Raw genomic sequence first — 15,274 nt, 5'->3', positions numbered from 1 at the left:
AGAGTAAGAACTGAATGATACAGACTTGTGTCATGTTGCTGAGGACTACTCCTGTTCAAACCCTCTCAAAACCTTTGTGAGTAGCCAGTCAGAGTGGGGCACACCTTTAAGCCCAGCACTTGTGGGACAGAGGCACAGAGGTAATCTGTGAAGTCTGAGGACAGCCAGGACTACATAGTGAGAACCTACCTAAAAAAAGCAAAACAAAACAGAAAGGAACCCTTGAAGTTAATGGAAATGTTATTTCTTTTTTTTTTTTTTTTTTTTTTGGTTCTTTTTTTCGGAGCTGGGGACCGAACCCAGGGCCTTGCGCTTCCTAGGTAAGCGCTCTACCACTGAGCTAAATCCCCAGCCCCGGAAATGTTATTTCTTAAATGAGAACAAAGATAATGAAACAAAAAAGAGATCACCCGAGTGAAAGGTGTGAAAGGTACTGACTCTGCCCTTCTGAGCAGTCTCTGTGGACTCAAACAACTCAAGCTTCCAAGATCTCAGGAACCCTAGAAAGTATTTTGTTTGCCCCACCCCTGCCTCACCCAGGGTCTCATATATTCCAGGCTAGCACTGTGTAGCTGAGGATGACTTTAATTCCCAAGCCTTCTGCTTCTTCCTCTCAAGTGTTGAGATCATGGGTTTGAACCACCACGCTTGTCTGAATTCCTTAGTTATGAACATTAGAGCTTATTTTTAAAGCACATATTTCAATGCTGCTGTTGGCCCAAATGTCAATAAAAACAGACGGGAGGCCTCTCTTGTACCCACTGGGATACATACCTATGCTCTCTGCTACCCAGAGGGAGGGCTGCAGAAGCCAAGCAAAAGCCTCAGCTGCAAGTCTGTGCCTGGGTTTGAGTCCCTGGTTTGAGAAGAAAGCTGTGGCGGTGATCAGAGGACCTGAAGGCTCCCACCTGAGGACTGCAGCTCCTGAGCCTGTTATAGGCCCATGGAGGACCCTTCAGGACAGCCTCCCAGGGCTGCTGCTCCTAACTCTATCTTAGCTCTTTTCACACCTAAGCCCATCTCTTCCCTGCCAGTGAGTGAATGTCCACTGTGGCCCTAACTCACCTCTTTCCCATCCAACCACATAGCAGCTTGGGTAACAAAGCACTGCCTTCCTTGGGAGGAATGTGGAAATGGGCAGAATAATACAGAGAAGAAGGGACAGACAGCCTGAGGGTCCCGACACCATGCTTGTTACACTGACATGATAGTACGAGAATAAAGTTATGAAAACTACATACCACGGGGAAAGGTTGGAATCAAAATTCCTCCATTTGAGGGTGGGAATCTCACCATGTAACCCTGGCTGGCCTGAAACAGAGATCCACTTAGATCTTGACCTACAGAGTGAGTCCTGGGCCAGGGCTGCATGGTGAGACTCAATCTCCAAAATGAAAACCAATCAACTACACACACCTGCCTTTTCTCATCTCAGACATGCGTCACTAAAATAAACAAACTCAAAAAGACCACCAAAGTTTCTTCTGTGTCATTCCTAAACTTACAGAGTCTCTTAGTGGTCTTGATGAGTTTGAAAGTCAACTAAGCAGGTCCCTTCAGAGTGCAGACCTATTTGATGGACAGGTAACTGGCTCCTTACCACCCCACTCCCACTTTGGGAAGAAAAGCAGCCCTTCATACCTGTCATCATGAGAAGCAATTCTTTCTCCAAAGACCATCCGGGCAGGAGTTAAAGATAATATTCCAAGCTCCTGGAGCTGGGTTAAGAAGTGCTGTTCTGTTCGTGGAAGAAGTTGATATGCATTCAGCAAAGACTATCTTCCCAGATGTGTAGATAATTGAATGCAAACCCAAATATTTCACTTGGGGACCTGCTACTCTTTCCCCATTTACTCAACTTTACCACAAGAAGAAGAAAAACCAATTAAGATTCACACTAAGGCAAGTCCAGCATATGAACTGAGGGTAGATTTTAAACAAACTAACAAAATGTTAAACTCAATTGCCTCTAAATGACAACTAAACCAGAAGCCCACAATTAATCCTGCCCCCAAGAACATTTCCAAAAGTATATACTGTAAATAGAGTATAAAAAGAGAAATGACAAGAGTTACCAGAGGGTGGGAGGGGAGGAGCCCTCTGAAAACAGGGCAGAGCGGAGCGAACTGCCATTGTGCCAGCTGAGAAAGGCTGCAGCCTCCTGTCTTACTCTTAGCTGTCTGAATGAGTATTTACTGGTTTTCACAGGCTTGGGTAGTGACAGAATGGAGGCCCAATGCCTTACGTTGGAAAAGCAGTCCCAAGCAAGAGAAGCAGAGAACAGAAGCATAAGATTCCTGTGTTTGTCTTTCTTACCAAAGCAGCTACCAGTGACCTCAACTGGCCTGCCCCAAAATGGAGGGTTCCTGCCTGGGAGCTGCATGGTAAGTCAGCACCGACACTTAAGTAGAAAAGGAGTGGGTCTGCCTCACTCCTTGTGGATCTTCTCCCAAAGAAAGGAAGTTGGGAACACTCTGGAAGTGCCATGTCCCTCATGTCTAAGTTTCACTTCCTGTTTCTGTGCTAGACAAATTTATAAAATACGCCCACCCCGTTTTACCTTTCCTTTCTAGGTGCTCTGCCTACTGTGCCTGGCACAGCCTTTTCACTTAAAACAAAAACAATCTTAAGTTTCTCTGGAATATTTCACAATTTATATTAAATTTGAACCTTTTGTGTGGGGCCTGTAGGTTAGCCACAAAGTACTACATGGCAAACAGAAATGATTCATAGTAAGCCATCAGACTACAGAAAAGACATATTTAAGGTTTTAAACTTACCAAGCAACTATTTTAAAAAATATTATTTAAATACTCAAAAGCCAAAGCTGGTGGAGGACGTCCTCTCTAGCAGCTATGCCACTCTCTACCCTTCCCTACTCACTCCTTACACTACAACACTCTCAACCTACCCTACACTACAACACTCTCAACCTACCCTACACTACAACACTCTCAACCTACCCTACACTACAACACTCTCAACCTACCCTACACTACAACACTCTCAACCTACCCTACACTACAACACTCTCAACCTACCCTACACTACAACACTCTCAACCTACCCTACACTACAACACTCTCAACCTACCCTACACTACAACACTCTCAACCTACCCTACACTACAACACTCTCAACCTACCCTACACTACAACACTCTCAACCTACCCTACACTACAACACTCTCAACCTACCCTACACTACAACACTCTCAACCTACCCTACACTACAACACTCTCAACCTACCCTACACTACAACACTCTCAACCTACCCTACACTACAACACTCTCAACCTACCAGATGTCCTACCAGATGACTCTGATCTTCCAGACTTAGGCCTTTCCTTCCCGCTCCATCTCCCGGGTGCTGACATCACACGTGCCCCCCCCCCACACACACACACTGAGCTTAATTGATAGTTTACCAGAAAGAACCAATTTAGAATTCTGTCATTCAAGCTGCTGCCCATGTACGTGACTCTATTCTAAGCACCCTACGTTGAAATTTGAAACATTACATATCTAACTAGAAATATGGAAAATAATCACTGGGCCTCACCTGTGATATTAGGATCCCGTCTTGTTCTCCACTGCGGGACAAACACAGTGATGTTTCTGTTGCCGAGCTTCCAAAAATACTCAACTGCAATGGCTATGCCACGGCAACTGAAGAACTTTTTCAGACCATGGCTGGAAGGAAGGACAGTTTCTTTCAGGTTAAAATGTACAGAAAATCTAGGTTTTACCACAGAAAAGAGCAACCACACACAACAAAAGTTAACACAGGCATGCTTTTACCCTCACATAGGTTGTACCGCTCGCTAGTTTGCAGTTAGACCTTCTGAGCGAGTCCTCCCTGTACCTTAAGAGTCTCAGGCCTTTCCCCGTATCTGACAAATGGAGTGGGCTGTTCTGGTGGAGGGCCACAGGCTGGCTGTAATACTTGTTCACTATCATGGGGTTTAAATGCATTCTATCAGGAGAAATCCTACTCCTAAGTTCTGTCTAACCCCTGGCCTCTGAGAACTTTAACTTCTTTTTTGAGATATGCTCTTTGTATGCCACTGAAGCTGATTCAAACTTGTGATCCTCCTGCCTCAGTCTCCTGAGGTCTGACATATCCTGGTGGTGGCTTTTGTTTTTGTTTTTGTTTTTTTTTTGTTTCCCCCACCCCCACTTTCTTACTGTGTTGTGGGTCAGGCCTAGGTCCTCACACATGCTAGCACTCCACCACTGAGCTCCACTGCTAGTACTTCTTAGAATTTCTTAGGAATTTTATTACAGAATTTGCCTCTTGAGCAAGAACAATTCAGTAGTTGTGACAATACTCATGCTGTGCCTTCCTGTGGTTGAGGACAGGATTAAAGATGTGACTCTGCCAATACCACAGCACCCAGTGCTGCTGCTGCCCTGAGGGGTGGCAGGTCCACACCACCTTCCAGGGAAACGTTCCCAGTTAAAGCTTATAAAGAACGACTGAAAACAAGATTCAAACGAAACCACCCAGGGCCCCGTGGGGCTGCAGTGAATGAAGCGAAACGCAGAGAAAGAGGTAAGCATGCAAGAAACCAGCTGCCAATCTGCAAAGGTCACCGTGCTCACTGTCAGCACTCCACCCTGCCAAGGCAATGTGACAACCACCACAGACAGCAGGAGATACAAACACGGCTGTGCTCCTGCTTGTGAAACAGAAAGGGGCTGACCTCAGCCCCATGTGTGACCTCCTGCTACTGAAGTAAGAAAACTGCACTCCCCCGCCTCCTCCCCAAGTCTGGAAATTCATTTCAAAATACAAAAACAGAAGCTAGAGAGATGGCTCCTTGGGTCAGAGCTTTGCTTCTTAGCACCCACAAGGCGGCTCACAGTGACCGTCTCTAACTCCAGTTCCAGGTGATGAGAAACCTTCTCTGACCAGGCATGGGTATGGTACGCACATACACAAGCAGGCAAACACTCGTGCATATTAAAAATGTGGCTCCCGGGGCTGGGGATTTAGCTCAGTGGTAGAGCGCTTGCCTAGGAAGCAGAAGGCCCTGGGTTCGGTCCCCAGCTCCGAAAAAAAAGACCAAAAAAAAAAAAAAATGTGGCTCCCATATAAAAGCACGACACATGTACCATGTTGTACACTCCCCATACATATTCAAACAAGTAAGTAAATGAATGCAATAAAAATAAACAAAAACCCTTCATTTTTTGTCTCAAGCCATTAAATAAAAGTGGAGAAAAGTCCTTCCCACACACATCGTCTGCCAGGTTTCCAGGTCCTTCTACCTCTGATGGGCCAGAGAGAGCAAAGGCAAATTCTCCACAATACACGGGCCAGGTGTCTTGTTCCTGTCCCCTGGTTAAGCCTCACCTTCCCTCCGGCCCTTCTGAAGGCTCTGTCCTATGTGACGCCATCCTTCAGAAGACCCCTTCTGACCTTTCACCTCCCAGATCTTGTCTACTGTGAGTGCAGGACATGCAGCCGGGGGAAGTGGTGTGCTGGGCAGACTCTGGCCAAGGCCCTTCTGCTATACTCTCAGGGCTACCTATAGTGTGCGCCAACCTCATTTGCATCCCTGACCTTTGAGAGGATACAAATGGTGAGGTTGTCAGAGGCTGCAAAGAACAGCTCACAGTTCTTTCTCTCTGCCAGAGGATAAAGCACACCCTTTTTTCCCTGAGACCCATGAAAAAGAAACTGGGATTAGATCTTATCCCAGAAAACACACACCAGAAAACAAACCTACTGCTTATATGGTAAGGATGCACCAATGTGATACTCGGGAGAAGGGAGTTAAGTGGGGCTAATTTTTTTGTTTGTTTGTTTGTTTTTTTTCCCGGAGCTGGGGACCGAACCCAGGGCCTTGCGCTTCCTAGGCAAGCGCTCTACCACTGAGCTAAATCCCCAACCCTGGGGCTATTTTTTTTTTTTTTTTTGGTTCTTTTTTTTTTTTTCGGGAGCTGGGGTCCCGAACCCAGGGCCTTGCGCTTCCTAGGTAAGCGCTCTACCACTGAGCTAAATCCCCAGCCCCGGGGCTATTGTTTTTAAAGAGTAAGTGCACAAATCGTTTAACACCAAAGACAGGCCTGGAGTTAAGACAGCCAGTTCTAGCAATGAAGATCCCAAATCAAGAGCCTCCTGCTTTTCAAAGAAAACCCATTTAGTCTTCTAAAACCTTAAAAAGGGCCTCCATGTTATTCAAAACACAGATATATCACACAAGGACCCTGGCCTTCTTAAAAGCTTTGGGAGGCTGAGACGATGTGACAAAGTTTCTGAAGCGCTAATGCTGTACCAGTTTTCAGTGTTCTCTGTGGTAAGGTCACAACATTTTTTACTCCTAAAGTCTCCAGCAGTAAAAACAGTGGGGGTAAGTGAGCATACAGACTTATGTAGAAAATAAAACTACATAAAAAAGAAAATGGGATGGAGCGCTGTGGTCTGTGCGCCGGCTGAGTTTAAGCCTCAAACCACAGGGAGGAAAATCCAATCAAATGGAACCAAACTTGTCCATACAGCAGACACCCCAGTAACAACTCTCCATCTAAGCCTAATACACTGACTGGATAAGTGTGCTTAGTCCTTGCTGCTTCCGGTCCCTGCAATAGAGGCTGGGGGACAAGGAAGTGCAGACCAGTGGTCTGCCCTGACCCAGAGAGCAGATATTCAAAGTACACAGGATATGAAACCTTCTACTTTGGGGGCCAAAGTGTGGGGATCCCAGCACCACACAGAAGAACACTTCTGAGCCTGGGAGGGTAGGTGGATCAGCTCTCCATGGAGATGGAATTCCTGTTCCATGCCTCTGGAAACAAATTATCTGGCTATTTTTCACACTGTATGAGCCAGTCAACATGTTTAAAGCAGAGGAGAGCTAGGTGACAATACTAGCTGTCGTCATCAGACAGGGCAGTGTGGGCATAGTTAACCAGGAAAGCATGATTTACTTCTAGCTTCCACTTAATAAAAAATAGTTGTGGAGCCTGCTATAGAAAGAGGCAAGAAAAGTGGACAGAACGTACAGTTCTGACAAGTGAACAACGGGCAAACCCCATCTTCATGGAAAATCACCAAACAGACAAGTCAGGTGCTCTTGGGCTGGGGTTTCAGTCACCACTGTGAGTGATGTCAAGCCAGACACCACAAACTTGTTCACTGACTCATTACTGACTCATTCATGGTGACGAGGGGGAAACGAACCAAAAACATACACAGTCAGCAGCATGAGGCAGGTGTTTTGGAATTTCTCATCATATATGAGCTGAAGACATCATGGCAGAGAATCAATAGCAATCCAGGGCAGCACAGGGCCTGGCTGCTTCAGGGGAGTTCCCACCAAGATACCCTGCTCTGACGGCCTCCGACTCCTTCTCAATTATGGCAGCACCTAGCTGAAGCACTTATGTGTCCGATGATGCTAAGGTCTCAACATTCTGACCTCAGCCTCTGTGAAGACACAGGCAGTCCGGGTGCTGAGGACAGACATTATAGCTCTGAATCTAGGTGTGACCCCGGGCACGGTCATGTAAGTTATACCACATTCTTGCTCCAAAACACTAGTATGAAGATTCCATCACCCGTGCACAAAATAATAATAAGAAGCACCAGGCTGAGAATGAAGTTTTAGAAGCTGAACGTTTGCCTAGTGACTAAGAATCAAAGTTCAATTCTCACACAGCACTGCCACAAAACTTCATTTTACATCATCAGAATGACAATCACGTCATCAAGGTACAAATCTTAATCTGTAACTTCTAATTCCACTTAATAAAACAGTCGTGGAGCCTGCTATAGAAAGACGGGGAAGAATAGGAAATGTGACTTCTAACATTTCATGTGAATCTACTCTGTTCTAGGGTAGCATCCCTTTTTATGGTTGTTTTCTAAGAGTTTCTCTGTGTAGCTCTGCAGACCACTGGCCTCAAATTCTGAGATCGGCCTGCCTCTGCCTCCGACTCCTGGATTACAGGCGTGCGGCCTCTTTAAATGCTGCTCTAAACGCGAACATCAGTAGACCCAAGCAAAGTCGCATCCTCTAGAAAGGATCAGTTTGCAAAACCAGTAAGTGGCTAGGAGAGTTGGCCCAGTGGTTAAAAGCACTTGTTGCTCTTCCAAGGGCTCGGCTCCCGGCACTGTGTCAGGGGCACAACCACCTGTGACCTCAGCTCCAGGAGACACAACACCCTTTCCTGCGGGCTGCATGCACCACGTGCGGGTGCACAACCTCCTTCCACATATACATACATACAAAGAATAGGGATGAGGTAACAATCCATCTCAGCAGCTAAGAGCACTTGCTGTCCTTCCAGAGGACTGAGCTCCTAGCACCCATGTCTTATGTTCACAACGGCCTGTTACTACCTATGGCATACACTTACACAAACACAAACACACCCCGCCCAACAAATAATATTAAAAATGTGTATTAATAAAACTTTACATGTTCAAGTGATAATCATTGCTTTTCAAACAGCAGCCCCATACCCAAGAGTGTCAGGAAATCTGTGGTGTTGGGATGTTGCGGTGTCTGGGGCGTCACTGTGGGCACAATGGAAGGCGTCAGGGGTGAAACACACCCTGCCGTGGTGAGCAGCATCACTGTACATTCTAACAGTGGCCACAGCGAGAGGTGCTATTACTGCCCCAGAGGGTGATGGTCGGCTGGAAAGTACCTGATGAACAAGCATGAGGACTTGAGTTCATACCCCAAGCACCCAAGTAAGAAGTGAACGTGGCAGCACCCACCTATAAGCCCAGTACTGGCAAAGAGGCAAAGACAGGAGGAACCCTAGAGTCCCCTCGCCCACCAAATTGGTGAGCTCCAGGTTCAGTAAAAGACCCGACGCAAAAACAACAAACAAAACAAGGGGAAAAGCAACAGAAAACACTAATCTTACGTCTGGTCTACACACACACACACACACACACACACACACACACGCACGCACACACGCACGCACACACACACTCATACAGCATCATTCCTGTGCTCAGCCTTGGTTCATCTGTGTTTATTGTTTAAATATCAGTTTGAGAAATCTTTCCCTTGATAGAAAGGTTTTTACAAAGGAATTAACTTCTTCAAAACCATGATGCTAACTGTGCAGTCGCTCAGTGAGGAAGTAGAGCTGGACCACAGGACTGAATGGCTCTTCTGGTTTTAGATAAACCAAGGTGAGATGCTAACCGGCTCAGAGACACTGACACAGACAGACTTTCACTCTGCCTCCCATTTTCAACCTCCATCCTCTGACTTGAGCTTCCCAGGGCTGGGATTCAGGAAGGGGCCACCACGCCCAGTATACATGGGAGTGCTGGATACAACCCAGGGCTTCCAGGATGCTAGGCAAGCATCCTGCCAACAGCGCTACACGCACCACCAACACAAACTGCTGAACTTCTATCTAAACGGAGACACCTTTTTTTAAAAAAAAATTGTGGGGGTTGGGGATTTAGCTCAGTGGTAGAGCGCTTGCCTAGCAAGAGCAAGGCCCTGGGTTCGGTCCCCAGCTCCGAAAAAAAGAAAAAAAAAAAAGAAAAAAATTGTGACAAAATGAAAATATACAATCAATAATTTACTTTTTAAAAAGAAAAGCAAAACAATGCTTTTATTTGTAAAAATTCATAACACTAGGCAGGCACACCATTGATGTCTTGCACGAAGTAGGCACAGGCACAGACTGGAGGATCTCCAGAACTTCGGAGCCTGCCTGGTTAACATAGCAGGTCAGCAAGGACTGCACAGTAAGACCCTGTAATGGCGCCTGTCTATAATCCGGGCACCTACAAGGCAGGCTAGATCTTTTCTGAGTTTAAGGTCAGCCTGGCCTTCACAGCAAGTTCTAGACCGAGGGTACATGGTGAGACCATGTTTCAAAACAAAAAACTACATTCCCAAAGCTACATACAAGGCAGACTTACAAATCTGGGCTGTACAGACCTGTGAGGAGCAGGATGAAGGATGACAAACAATCTTATATCCCAAAAAAGACCGAGCCAGGCCTGGTTTCCACTCGTGGCCCACAGTGCTGTCAGCAGCCATGACTCCGTGCTACCCTATGGAACCATGAGCGTGTCAGGAACTGTTGCTGCTACAGGCACCTCACCAAGCACACCAAGTCATAAGGGACAGGACCTAAGAAGTGTGTGGCCTTGCTCCCCTTAGCAGTGAACTGTCCTGTTGCCAAGGACAAACAGGTTCACCAAGAAAAGGAGACCCACACTGAAAGAAAGGGAGAGAAACTGAGCGAGAGCTCTTACACCATGAGGAAGGCAGCTGCCAAGACAGAGTCCCCTCTTTCCTCTGAGTAAGCACTAATCTGCAGAAAACGACACGGACTGAATCTGAGACACATCCTGAGGTCCTTGTGGATGAAAGACATGTCTGAGATGTCCTGACGAGCACCCAAAGGGCTGGAGAGAGCTCAGCAGCTCTGTCCTAACTCGAAGAGCCTGGCCTCCCTTCCCAATACCACAGGGCAAACAAACAGAATAAAGCAAGAAATAAAGTAACACAAATGGTTTAGATTATAGATGAAGCAAGACTGGCCATGAACTAGCAATTGCTGAGCAAACCCATGGAAAGTCTTCTTGGTTTATATTTGTTCATAAATTTTAATGAAAATAAAAAGCAAAAAAGAAAAAAAGTAGCACTAGAGATGCTGCTCAGGGGTAAAAGTGCTGCTGCTCTCTCAGTTCCTCCTCAAACCAGGGAGCCTCACGGCTGCCTGCAGCTCAGGCTCCAGAGGATCCATGCATCTTCCCGGCCTCTTCAGCACCTGAACACATGTGGCACACGTTCACACGAACACACATGCGCACACATTAAAAAGAAGAAGAGGAAGAGGAAGATGAACAAGAAGAAGAACAAGAACAACAACAGCAACAGCAACAACAACAGCAGCAACAGCAACAACAACAACAACAGCAACAACAACAACAACAGCAACAACAACAGCAACAGCAACAACAACAGCAACAGCAACAACAACAACAGCAACAACAACAGCAACAGCAACAACAACAGCAACAGCAACAACAACAGCAACAACAACAACAGCAACAGCAACAACAACAACAACAACAGCAACAACAACAACAACAGCAACAACAACAACAACAGCAACAGCAACAACAACAACAGCAACAGCAGCAACAACAGCAACAGCAACAACAACAACAGCAACAACAACAACAACAGCAACAGCAACAGCAGCAACAACAACAACAACAGCAACAGCAACAACAACAACAGCAACAGCAACAACAACAGCAACAACAACAACAACAGCAACAGCAACAACAACAACAACAGTATGTTGGTGGCTGGTCTTAGCATCAAAGAAAACTTGCTACTCTTACAGAAGACTTGGGTTCGTTCCCAGTACTCACAGTGTCTCAAACGGTAACTGTGTCCTAAGGAATCCAACACCCTTTTCTGGTCTCCGTGGACCCCAGGTATGCATTTGATGGACATATAAACAACTCCCACACACACAGAACAAAATAACACATGCCGATAATCACCTTCTCCTGCCTGTAACAGAAGCACTGGGTAGACAGAGCAGGAGGACTGTGAATCTGAACACAGGACGGCCGGCCAGCCTGGGCAAACTTAGGATGAGCAGCTCAAAAGGAAAGATGAGAGACAGCATCTGGGAGACAGTCCGTGGTGGAGTACTTGCCTCACTCAGAAGGCCCTTGCCCAAACATGAGTACTAAAGAAAATGCCATAGGCATTCCTAGAACTACAAGACAGAGTTGATCTTTTAGGGTTCCTAGAAAGAGAGCTCACAAACACTGAGCGACAGAGTTTGATTCTTAGGATTCAACACTTGTAGGAGCCCAGGGTAATAGCTCAGTCACTAAGAAAAACTTGAATTCTGTTTCCAACACCCACATGAGGTTACTCAATCCACCTAGAACTCCAGCAACAAGGGAGCAGAGACACTTTTCTGGCCCTGTGTGCACTGTATTTATATGTACAAATCAACTTTGAGACACACAGATACACTTAATTAAAAATAAAAATAAGATATTTTTCAAAGATTTTTTTGAGTCAAGGCAAGAAGGACTACAAGAGACTGTCTCACACGAGGGTGGTTAAGAGACTGTCTCACAAATGAGGGGGGTAGCAGCTCCTCTCCTGTCTGGGGTTTAATGGTAACATGGATCTCAAAGTCTCATTTGCGTACAGTTGCACCCTATGTGCCACAGAGCAACTCGAAACGTGAGAATCCAGTCTCCATCAGGGAAGGTTCACAACCCCAAAGACTAAGTGTAGTGGGTTTGGCCTAATGCTACTTGTATTCTAATGTTAATGTCGGTCCCTAGAATTGTTTACCAGAGAGTCTGAGACACTGAGGACCCTGACCCCAGTTGGGTCTGACCTGTAAATAAAGATGCCAGCAGGTAGGTAATGTCTGGGTAGGGCAGAGAGAGGCAGGACTTTTAGGTTTCCCAGGCTTGGGACTGAGAGGGGAAGGAAGGAGATCTGCTAAACTGGAAGAGTATGGAGGGGAGGGGAGGAGGGAGAGGAGAGTCGCCATCCTGACAAGATAAGTGTGGGACAGAGAGGCAAGGCTGCATGTGAAGGAGTCAGGAGTGCAGCCCTCTGGATCCAGGGCAGCACAGACAGTTTAGTAAGTAATAACTCAGGATTATTGGCAGGAGGTGGATTAACCGCACGGAGGTTAGGAAGTGCCCAGCTACTGTGCTGATTAAATATATTGAAATATAAAGGCTGTGTGTGTAATTCATTGGGGAACATGAACCTTGTTGGGGTGGGTAGCAACTAGCCCACTGCCCGGATTTATTTTTAAATAATTATTCCAATACCAAACGCAAAACTTTACAAGCAGCTGGTCTTCCCCCAAGAAAGGATGTGGACCCACCAGAATACACAGGACATGCACACCCCTCAGACACAGGGTAGAGAACTGTGCAAGAGCGAGCTGCAGAGTGACTTACGTAATGGCAACATTACTCCCGTCTATAACAATGTGCTTCAAATCTGCTCTTCCTGGCTCATTTTTTAACTCCAGCTTGTACGGTATTTTTAAGGTATCTCGAAATCTTTGAACCCCCGTAACTGAGGAATCAATATGATCAGAGGATCCTCCCAATCGAGCCTCAGTAGCTGAAGGCAGCAGCTGGGGCGGCGGCAGTGGTGGAGAAAGTGGGGGGTGATAATTTGGCTTAGGCTGAGGAGAGCCACAGCCGCCAGAGCGCTTTTCACAGGCAGGCTTCACGTTATTTGGGAGCAAAGGTTCTGCTTGCTGTTGAAAGCCATTTTCAAGAAAAGCTGAGTTTCTTTGCTGGTGCCCTAAAGCTCCCCTTGAAACAAAACTGACGTCTTTAGGGCTGGCAGAGGCGGCCAAGACACCATCAGTTTCCAGGTCCACAGTACAATTTGAGTTCTGCTTTGAAGCCCAGATTTCATGTTTCTGACCTACTGGCACTGTTTTGAAAGAATTAATTCTGCAATTTGAGGTACACTGTTTAGAGTCTTTGAACGGTAACTGAGAGAATCTTTCCACCATAGTTTGCTCTGTATGATTCTGTGTTTTCTTTGGAGTGGACTCTGCTGTGAGCTCGTTTGTCGTGCTCCTACCTCCTGCACTTCTGCTCTGACTGTCCTCTGGATAAACAGTGCACGGTGGGAAGTCTCTGTCTTCTTGGAGCCTTTTATTTTCTTTTTCAATTTCTTCTAAAAGCAAGAGTGGTTCTGTAGAAGGCCCGTACTCCCTAATGACCTTTTCAACAATCTCTTGGGAATAGCCCATGGTTTTAAAGAAGTTAACAAGGATATTGTACTCCATTTCTTCTGTAGTGTCTTTTCCATCGGGGCTTAGATTTGTAGAGTTCGAAGCAGCATCAGAAAGGTCGATGACTTCATTTTCAGCTGATGCCTTACCATCTTGCAAAAGCTCCCCTTCTGGAACATTCTCTAAGGAAAACTGCTTTTTTGTATGCCTTTCTTCTGTATCAGAAGACCTCCTCTTGTGACAAACTCTGTCTTTGGAAAGAGCATCTTCATCTGGACTTAGACCATTCACTGGAACAAAAAGCACATCTGGTGAACTAGAAAAGACTGTGTCCATTTGTTTTGTAAGCTCAGAAACAGGAGTCCTAGCTTTATTTCTGGACTCTTCCTGTACAACAATGTCATCTCTGGCAATACTCGGTCCTGCGGCAGTACTCTGTGTGAACTCTGGTGGCCGTACATCTCCAACAGTAATGACATCATCATCTCCGGTTTCAAACAGATTTTCTTCCCCTTGTGTGAGACTCAGTAATTCCTTCTTCAAGGAAGTAGGCAGAATCAACAGGTCCATTGTATAACTGTCTGCATGGGCTTCAACAAACTGTCTGAATTCCCGCTTAATTTCTGACTCTTTCTGGTGACTGGGGAGGCTCTCCTTACTCTCAAAGAGCTTCACAAACTGTTGAATGTGACTTCTGGCCATGACCACAGCCTCAGCGCTTCCTCGAATGCCAAGAAGCCCAGTATCTAAAACACAGAGGTCAGCACAAGTATCCTGAATTAAGCTCTTCAAAAAGAGGCTCTGGGCCCCAACGAAAATGCAGTGCATGGCCTTGGGGTAGCACTCTCTTTCTTCCAGCTCAGGCTCGCAGAGCCCTTTGATGTACTCCTGTGAAGAGAAGACAAAGTTAGACCAACTCGCCATGTTCCCAGCACATGACTGTCAACAGCAAGGCTATATTTTTTAAATCATTAAACATATTTGTAATTTGGAGCAATATGCCTTGATTTTAATGAAAATAAAAAAAGTACAGTTCTGAACTTTATGAGTGTGTGGGGTCATTTATTTCAATCTGAACGGTTTAATCATCTTTAGAGGAATTGAAACTCTGTATAATTTACAGAGTGGGAATGTCTAACCTTTTCACTGTGTCTTGCATTGTGATTTTAGGGGCTTGCCTAGCTACACAGTGGATAATCCCAAGGCTGGATTTATTTACATTTAAAGAACATCTCCTTGCTACCCAGTCCTTTATCACAATGGGGACATCTCCCTAAATACAAAATATGAGCTGTGAGTTAGGAGTGAATAAAGGTTTTCTGGATTCAACAAAAATGACTGTCCTGCTTTCAGGTTTCTTTCTTTCTTTTTCTTCTTCTTCTTCTTCTTCTTCTTCTTCTTCTTCTTCTTCTTCTTCTTCTTCTTCTTCTTCTTCTTCTTCTTCTTCTTCTTCTTCTTCTTCTTCTTTTTTTTTTTTTTTTTTTTGGAGCTGGGGACTGAACCCAGGGCCTTGTGCTTG

The 15,274-nt window shown here is 45.7% G+C and overlaps 1 protein-coding gene across 2 annotated transcripts in view; it reads right to left on the bottom strand.

Annotated features, from left to right (window-relative positions):
- Window positions 1-15,274, bottom strand: part of N4bp1 (Nedd4 binding protein 1) — a 50,754-nt gene that overhangs the window by 8,339 nt on the left and 27,141 nt on the right. The window contains exons 2-4 of one of the 2 annotated variants that reach the window (NM_001305181.2): window positions 12,959-14,643; window positions 3,563-3,693; window positions 1,642-1,738 (exon numbers count right to left, since the gene is read on the bottom strand). In NM_001305181.2, coding sequence (NP_001292110.1) covers window positions 1,642-1,738; window positions 3,563-3,693; window positions 12,959-14,643 — 1,913 coding nt within the window. The remainder of the gene's footprint in view (window positions 1-1,641; window positions 1,739-3,562; window positions 3,694-12,958; window positions 14,644-15,274) is intronic. The other variant, XR_005496626.2, reaches the window with a different exon arrangement.

The sequence above is a fragment of the Rattus norvegicus genome, chromosome 19, assembly GCF_036323735.1.
Source record: "Rattus norvegicus strain BN/NHsdMcwi chromosome 19, GRCr8, whole genome shotgun sequence".
NCBI lineage: Eukaryota > Metazoa > Chordata > Mammalia > Rodentia > Muridae > Rattus > Rattus norvegicus.
The sequence above is the reverse complement of the archived record's forward strand: the minus strand, read 5'-3'. Positions and strand labels throughout refer to the sequence as shown.